The 9,315-nt window shown below is 37.8% G+C and overlaps 1 protein-coding gene across 1 annotated transcript; it reads left to right on the top strand.

Moving 5' to 3' along the window:
• The first annotated feature begins 1,226 nt into the window (after positions 1 to 1,226).
• Positions 1,227 to 8,494, top strand: TLR3 (toll like receptor 3). The gene is made up of 4 exons (XM_061371499.1): positions 1,227 to 1,675; positions 3,095 to 3,286; positions 5,327 to 7,146; positions 7,818 to 8,494. Exons 1-4 carry the CDS (start codon positions 1,235 to 1,237, stop codon positions 8,044 to 8,046), a joined length of 2,682 nt encoding a protein of 893 aa, XP_061227483.1. The 5' UTR covers positions 1,227 to 1,234; the 3' UTR covers positions 8,047 to 8,494.
• Positions 8,495 to 9,315: the final 821 nt, after the last annotated feature.

The following is a 9,315-nucleotide window of genomic DNA, read 5'->3' as shown; positions in this document are numbered from 1 at the left end:
CCCTTTTGATTCTGTGATTCTGTGACTCACTGGAAGTCAGCCAAAGAACTCGGTTTGTGTTTGTGCAGTAGGTTTCTTGTACTTTTCAAACTCAAAGATGACCTGGCCAAGGAACCTGGCAGCTACCTGATCTCTCAAATCAAATCCTCAGAAGGATGCAGGCCAGAGGTAAGGATTTCGTTACAGAAAAACAACCCCTTTGTTTTCGTTAGCTCTTGCAGCAGATGGGGTGCAAAGGAATGAGGCAAGACAAGAGGTACTTTATTTTCCTCAGCTACAGGGACATGGGTGCCAAACTCAGCAGTGCCTGTAGTAGGCTAGGCTGTGCAGGACCATCAGGTTCAGTCATTTGCTGTCCCCTCCCCTTCCTTGTTTGTTAGTGGCCGATGAGTGGAAAGCCAGGCTGTGTGAGCTGCAGGAGATGGGTCAGGCCCACAAGCAGTGCCCAGCAGGAAATTAAGTTTTTCATTAATGTTTGTTATAAATTGTCTTTTGCAGTCCTTTTTGTATGCCTTTGCAATGCTTTAGGTCCCTCTTTCCCTTGCTTGTATCCCCACTCCCACTGGATTTTACTGGTGTCTCTCCCTAGGTGGCCAGGTTGCTCCCACAGATGTATACACAGGGTTCCCCTCTGGCCACTGTAATGTGGCTTTTTGTCACAGTAGCAGCCCTAATGCATGCCCTGCAAAAAGGCAGGTCACCTACAGAGACAGAGTGTGATGGGGTCTGACCTGCTAAACTCCTGTTTGGCTGTAGGTTGCAATGTCTGTTCCTCAGTGTTTTGTTACAATAGAAAAATGCTTCTCTTTAAAAGACATCAGTTCATAAGGCTTTTTCATTTTCTGTACAAATGCGCTGGTTTGATTTTGTGCTTCATTGTTTGCTATTGATCAATAATCTAATGTACTCAAAGCAAGATCGTATTAATTAAACATAGCTTCCAAGCAAGTGAAAATGTGAGCTGCAGAATTAAGGAAGCTCATATTCCTGGGAGTCACTTTTCTTTTGAGAAGCTCTTCTAGTTTATTGTGAAGTCCAATAAGGTTAAATTCCCTTCTACAGCCTGTATTGCAGTGGGGCACTAATAGAAGCTACCTTATGGATGAAAAATGCTGTTCAGTATAAAACTATGTGGGTTTTGAGCCTGGCTTGCTTAACCTTCAGTTTTAGATGTAAGTTGTGTCAAAATGACTGTCATTTGCACTGTGTTCATTTTGCTTTTGCAGATAAAACAATGGGAAGTGCTGTTCTTTGGTGGAGCAGCTTATCTGTCAGACTGGTCTATGTCTTCCTACTACATGTGTCATTTGGAAAGCAGTGTCAGATCCGAGATGAAATGGCTGACTGCAGACATCTGAAGCTTTCTCAAATTCCTTCTGATCTCCCAAACAATATAACGGGTTTGGACATTTCTCATAATCAGCTAAGACAGCTAGGTCCTGCAAATCTGACTAAGTACAATCAGCTGGTTTACCTGAATGCAGGCTACAACAGCATCTCTAAACTGCAGCCAGAATTGTGCCAAACTGTGCCCTTGTTGCAGATTCTGAAGTTAGAACATAATGAGTTGTATAAGCTCCCTGACAGAGCCTTTGCTTTCTGCACCAACTTGACTGAGCTCAATCTAGGATATAACAGAATAGATATAAAAAATGATCCTTTCAAAACCCTGGAGGTAAGCTTTAGAAATGCATCTTTTTGTGTAACTAAAGTTTAAATGAGGAATTTACTGTATTTTCAACTGTGTGTACAGAACAGCTGCCTATATGCATCTGAAAATACCCAGCACGTAATCTTCCTTCACTGTTTTTCTAAAGAAAATGCCTAGTGGCTTCTTGTGTTAGAATACACTGGAGTCTCAGCCATCCTTATGCTCTCCACCCCCTTTTCCCTCTTGCATCCCATTGAGGGTCCTCTCCATGAAGGATTTTTGCTAATAGCAGAAGCAGATACTGATAAAGCAAAGTGGGTGGTATGGAATTTGGGTTGCCTGGGGTCTAAAAATAATAGTTGGCCTAAATTCTCAAGGTCAAGGTGTAATTTCTCAGACATGAAGTAGCATTCAGTGCTTAGGCTGAATGTGCTCTCCCAGGGCTGAAGGGATTGAAAAAGACTAAAAACTTTTACCCTACCTTCGTTTTTCCTTGCAGTTTACATGTGGTTCAGTGTTCTTCTCTATGGCATCTGTGAGGTTAGGGGACCAGCACATGAGGCAGGAAAAGACTATTCCATTGTCTTGGCACCAGGCGGGGAATCATGTGAAAAGAAGGGCCTAAGAAAAAGAAGAAAATAGAGACAATGTGTAGACTGTTGTACAATGTTCTAATGAGTTTGAATGTTGTTTTGAACAAGTCTGAACTTTTCTGCTAAACTCAGTATTCCAGTTCAGTTACATAAAATATACTTGCTTACATTGTATGACTGCTGACTCTCAACTAAATATAAATGTATACAGCCAATTTCTGTGTTGGGAACAGAACTGAAGTTCTGGCCTCCCTCACTTTGCTGCTGCCCTGTTACTGATAGAGGCCGGACTTGGGGCACATCAAGGCACATTCTGTGGAGTCACCTTTGAAGTAACATCTCTGCCTCTACAGATGCAGGAGCAGTCTGCACCTGGGCATAAACTGTGGTATTAGGAGGTCTACAGCACTGATCTCTGCAGGCTGCTCTGCACTCTTCACCCTCCTCACTTTTGTTTGCAAGGGTGGACCACAGTGAGGGTGGCACACAAGGTTAAATACTGTAGTAGCTGTAACTGCAGCCATCTTAGGCCTTGCTTTTATCATTGTATCTGGAGCAGGAGGGCTTTCAGAGACTTTAGGATTTTTAGATAAAGTAATTTTTTGGTTTGCAATAGATATTTTAGGAGGTTAAGACCATGAACACAATGAAAGTTAAAGATGTGGAAGGTACATAAGGCTTCTTTCTGCAGGAGCTTGAAAGCTGTCATTTGTCTATTACAAACTTACTTTAACTATAGTATTGCAACTAATTTCTAATCAATAAGACTCTAATGCAATATTTCAAAATGGGTTTGTATTATATAAAATAAAAATAATTTTATACCTTTCTGTCTGCCTCTTCTCCCTAGAGCTTGAATATTTTGGACCTGTCTCATAATTTTTTGAAGTCAGCAAATTTAGGATTGCAGCAACAATTGAAGAACCTTCATGAGCTCATATTGGATGGCAATCAAATCACTCGGTTAAAAAAGGACGATTTCAGTTTTCTTAGCAACACCTCACTGAACAGTCTTGATTTGTCATCAAATCCACTGAAAGAGGTAGGAATCATTTCAACAGAAATTCAACAGATGTAAGTATAAAATGGAACTATCCTGATTTATTCTTTATAATTCTATAGCATTTACATTACATTATTGATCTGCTGATGTCAAAGATACAACCATTCTGTTGTATACAGCACTACTCCTGACCTCTAGTAGTGATACACATAATTATTTTTCTCCCACTGTAATCAGTGAGAGATGGTTCCATGTATATCAGAGGCCTCAAGCAAGAGCTAGATCAAGTAGCTCTGTGAACCCTTACCAGGTATTTTCTATGCAAGGGCTTTGTTTATCTTGTATGTGCTGTAGCTGAATAGATGACCTACTTTCTAAGTAGGGAAAAAAATGCAGCATTTGCAAGGCTAATTATACAATGTAGGTCTCACTTCCTAGTTAACCACAGGCACAAATGAATGTTCTCTTCAGGGTACCACAGAGAAATAATATTCACTCCTTCCAAAAAAAAAAAAAGAAAAAAAAAAGAAGTGGGTAGAAGTCTCTGCCATTTAGCTCACTGTTCTTTCTGACCTGCTTCTCAGTGTTACAATCATTCTTTGAAGAATGATGGTAAGTGTTGCTGTTCTAAACTGATTGACCCTCAGCGTATGAATACTGAATTTGTATTGAAATTGCTTGCATTTGGGGTTTTGTGTGGGTGTTTTGTTTATTTGTTATTTTTTTCTTCCAGTTGATTGATCTTTAAAGAACATGTAAATTGAAATTACAAGACTATCTCAAGGTGACATTAGCTTGTGCCACTGCTTAGAGGTGTCCTCTTTCTCTTGGACCTCTTCATCCCTTCCTCTTTCTGGTACAAGTTTAACAAGGCTATGCACTGAATCACTGGAGAAATTCTACAGAGTTTTTGGCCTGGTTAGCTTGCAGTCAGGCTGATTCCCTCTGGTTCACCACGTGACTGCATGTACAGCCATATTAGCAGAAGGGTAAAATGTGGAGAATTAGATGGGACTGCTTCTTTCTTGGGCAGTGCTATTTTATGCTAGTTTAAGCTGCTCTGATTTTACAATATTGCTGTCTGAAAAGAAGCCTTACGAATTCAAATTATTCTGACAATTGGAATATTTAATCATTGAGCTGATACCAAAACCAAGATTTGGAGCCAGCATCAAGATGGAGCCTTGGTATTTGTATTGTGGAAGCAAGTGTCTAGTATCATATTCCTAGAATGTAGCTTCTGCTTACACAAAGAAACTGGGTTTCTTCTTGGCTGTCTGAAGGTCTAAATAACTTTTTTACAGTATATCTGGTTTTGCACTAGTATGTTGGTATCCCTAGCAGATACCAATAAAAGAAATCTGAAGAAAGATATTATCTCAGCTTCTAAGATATTTCTAGTGAAAGAATTTTAGTTGTTGGATACAAAATTGCAAGTAACTTGCATCTCACTAAGCTGTCGACACGGGAGTCATGGACAATGCAGGAATGATCAATGTGATCAGCAAATGCCAATTTATTACAAAGCTTTAACTCCTTATATACCATTTCTTACAGGCACTTACAATGATTTGGCATATTATGATTGGATACATGTCTTGAAGACCCTTAGCAACTAACACATAATTGGTTAAGCACAGGTGTGAGAACTTGACCTCAAAAGCTTGCCAACAGTCCACAGTACTCATAACTCAGTGAATTACAGCTGCTTCTTATCTTGCTTGCTTAAGCTTCCTCAGGCCTCTCACAGCCTTGCTGTATCTTTCAGGATTATTCAGAGTTTATGTACCAATTATCCATTATCCTGTGAGAACACTGTCTCCACACTAAGCAACTTTCAGTCTTCTTCCAAAAGAGTACTACTACTATTATGATAATAATGTTACGATTTTAGAACTATTATCACATAAGTATAAACTCCAAGAAGCGTTTTCCTGAATGTGTCCATGGAAGAAATCTGAGTGTAGCAGTTATATTCTACTTGAAAATCTTGTTTGAAAATCTGTCAAAATTTTGGCTTTGTGGGTCACCTTTCTTATATAATCCCCTTGTTTAGGTCAAAACTCTTTTTTCTTTCAGTTTGACAAAGGATGTTTACATGCAATTGGAAACCTGTTTGGCCTCGTACTGAACAATGTCAACCTTGGTGAAAATTGCACAAAGAAACTTTGCACAGAATTATCAAACACAGCGATTCAGAACCTCTCACTGAGCCATGTGAAACTTTCATACATTGGCAAGTCAACTTTCCAGGGATTGCATGGAACAAATCTTACAGTTTTAAATCTTTCCCAAAACTCTCTGTCTGTGATAGAAGATGACTCATTTCAATGGTTTTCAAGTTTACGATACTTAAACCTAAAGCATAATAACATGCATTTATCTTCACGTTTATTTTATGGATTATCCAGCCTCAAACATCTGAATCTGATAAATTCAGTTAATGGGAAAATTGAAGATTTTTCCTTCCATTGGTTACATCACCTTGAGTACCTTATAATGGATAATAACAATTTTGCAGGAATAACTCCTAATATGTTCACAGGTCTGAAGAACCTGAAGTATCTGAGTCTCTGTAACTGCAACATAAACTTACAAAGAATAACTAATAAAACATTTTCATCACTTGCTAATTCCAGTCTGCAGGTTCTCAACCTCACAAAGACAAGAATATCTACAATAGAAAGTGGGGCATTTTCCTCCTTGGGACACCTAAAAATTCTTGATCTTGGTCTTAATGAAATTAGTCAAGAGCTTGAAGGTCACGAATTTAAAGGTCTCAATAATATACAAGATATTTATCTTTCCTACAATAAAAAACTGAATTTGCGAAGTGAATCATTTATTTTTGTCCCAAGCCTTAGAAAACTGATGATGAGAAAGGTAGGCTGCAGTAATCTGGCATTTTCTCCTTCGCCTTTTCATCCTCTACGAAATCTTACTGTCCTAGATATCAGCAATAACAATATAGCAAACATAAAAGAAGACTTGTTCGATGGACTTCACAAACTTTACATTCTGGATTTGCAGCACAATAATTTAGCCCGACTTTGGAAACATGCAAATCCAGGCGGCCCTGTTCTTTTTTTAAAAAATCTTCCCAACTTGCATATTCTTAATTTAAAATCAAATGGGCTTGATGAGATTCCAGTTCAAGTTTTCAAGGGTCTGTTTCAATTAAAAAACTTGGATTTAGGATCGAATAATTTGAATTTGCTTCCAGCAACCCTGTTTGATGACCAAGCCTCTCTGAACTCACTGAACCTTCAAAAAAATCTGATAACCTCAGTTGAAGAAAAAGTGTTTGGCCCAGCTTTCAACAGCCTGAGAATTCTGGAGATGGATTCCAATCCATTTGATTGCACCTGTGAAAGCATTGCTTGGTTTGCTGATTGGCTTAATGTGACCCAAGCATATATACCTGGACTGCAATCCCAGTACATTTGCAACACCCCCCCTAAATATCATGGTAGCCTGGTGTTGCATTTTGACAGTTCAGCCTGCAAAGACAGTGCTCCATTTAAACTTCTGTTTGTGATTACTGCCACTACTGTGACACTATTCATTTTTATTGTTCTTATCATCCATTTTGAAGGGTGGAGAATAGCCTTCTACTGGAATATTTTAGTAAGCCGCATACTTGGTTTTGAAGAACTTGACAGGGAACAAGAAGAGTTTGATTATGATGCCTACATCATTCATGCAAGGCAGGACAAGAATTGGGTGTCTAAGAATTTCATGTCTCTGGAAGAAAACTTTCGAATTAGCTTTTGTTTAGAAGAACGGGACTTCGAAGCAGGCATATCTAAAATTGAAGCCACAATTAATAGTATAAAAATGAGCAGGAAGATTATTTTTGTTGTGACTGAACACCTCTTACAGGATCCCTGGTGCAAAAAGTGAGTAGGATATAAAACCTGATATGTAAGGGGATAATTTCGTAACGGATTTTTTTTTTTAACAGGAAAATCTTTTTTGCTTTTTGTAGTTTAATCAAAAAATACTATTTAATTCAAAATACCATGCAAATTCTACTTCAATATATTTACTTAATATATAATAATTTAAGAAGAAAACCTTAGTTAATGAAGTTAATTGCTCCACATGTACCCTACTGGAAATTTGAATCTTTACTCAATGGTGGTGTTTATTTTATTTTTCTGAACAATCAAGCAGATTGCTTTCCTTAGAATTACATGTTTGAAATAGAGCAATAATGGGTGAGATCACTAGCATCCAAAGAATAATTTTATTTGCCTTTAAATGAGTCTTTTCACCTTTCTTACATAGTGATCTCAAAAAGAAAAGCACTTTGCTAAACAAGGCTATATCAAGACAGTAGACTTAGGTTATATTTTTAAAGGATTATTTTTTTTCCTTAGTTAGAAGGTAACTCATTTAAAATAAGTAATGACAATTTTATGTCACAGAATAGACATTAAGACCCCTATTTGAGTCCAGTCTTTGAGCTTGCAATGTGCTCACGTAATATGTGAGCTATTAGAAGAACTGTTTGTCATTTTTCCCTCCACATGAAAGAAAACATGTCCTTATTTTACTTTTGCTTCAGTTTTAAGGTGTATCATGCTCTTCAGCAAGCTATCGAACAAAGTCGTGACTCCATCATATTGATCTTTTTTCATGATATTGAAGATTACAAGTTGTATCATGCACTTCGCCTGAGAAGAGGAATGTTCAGATCTCGCTGCATCTTGAACTGGCCAGCCCAGAAAGAACGAGTCGGTGCATTTAATCAGAAATTAGTGATGGCACTTAAATCTAATAGTAAAGTGCACTGAATTTTGACAATACAGATTTGAATTATGGGGTCATGTTATTGCATATTTTCTATCCTTGGAAAATTAATAAGCCTTCAAGAAGACCTGAAAAAGTTTGTCATGCTGGAAAGATATGTATGAGTCACTATAATTTAAATTTACGTGTCTATAGTCACATTTTTGTTGATATTTTAATTGACCTGCACTGAAGTGACATCATGATTGATTGTCATTTCAGCCTGTGCATCAACAGTGTGATGCAAATTCTGAAAAGCAGTGAGAGTGGCTGAAGTTCTAGGAAAAATGCCCACCAATGAAGAGTAGCAAAGTCATAGACTCTCTACTTTAAAGAGATATGCAAAACACAACACAATGATAAAACAGCAAGTTCTGTGTAGAAGGTAGGTGGACACTGCTGCTTGCTTTCATAAAACAAGGGGAGATTCAGTAAAATTAAAATCTGAAAGCATTCCTTCTGAAGCACAGTGAGTAACATGGACAAGCAGAGTTTCAAAGTGAGTTTAAAGCTTTTGTTTTAAGAGAAAGCCACGTGATTCTGTGAGCAGCCTGGTCAGAACATGCATGAAAGATTGTTTATGCTTTCTGGGTGTGGCTGGTACTGGTGACAATCAAAAGCAAATTTTCTGACTAATGAGTTAACTGATTTAATCAATGTGGTACTATTAAAAAAAAATTTACTCTTCCCTACTGAATTTCAGAGAGCTCGCAGAAAGACATTCATACTGAGAGATGTCACCTTAATTCTTTGAATGCATGTGAAATTATATGGAGGCCTTTAAACAGAACTTGAAATCAGTGTGAAACATGGCTAAGGGCACAGCTGTATAAACTGAATAAAGGCACTGGTATTTCTGTAGTATAACTAGAAGACAACTATGTGGAGAAGGTGGTGCTACTGTGATTTCATTACCAAAAACTTTGTTACTGGTGAACCCTCCCTCCCTGCAAAAGAGTTTTAAACCTGATCAGGAATATGATTGTGACTACAGGTAGAGTAGCAGATAAACTTCAAAAGCAGATTAATTTCAAAATTTTTGTTTCCTTTTTCTTTATGATTGTGTATGGTTTTGCCCTTGATAGCTAAAAAGAAAACTGTAAAGAAATCAGAATTCTGTTGTTTAATTTCTTATATTGTAATCTAGTTTGTTTTTTCCTTAACATACTTTACAAAAACATGGGCTAGTTGGCAATTGCCAAAGCATTAAGGTTCAAGCACATGGGGTAGTATCTTCATTTGGAGAGAGCTGAGCACCAGCCAAGTGTGCTCTG

The sequence above is a fragment of the Neopsephotus bourkii genome, unplaced genomic scaffold (assembly GCF_033783945.1).
Source record: "Neopsephotus bourkii isolate Nb327-2 ecotype Australia unplaced genomic scaffold, CSIRO-AGI_Nbou_v1 NB_168, whole genome shotgun sequence".
Classification (NCBI taxonomy): Eukaryota; Metazoa; Chordata; class Aves; order Psittaciformes; family Psittacidae; genus Neopsephotus; species Neopsephotus bourkii.
Note: the sequence above shows the minus strand (reverse complement) of the source record. Positions and strands in the feature narration are given on the sequence as shown.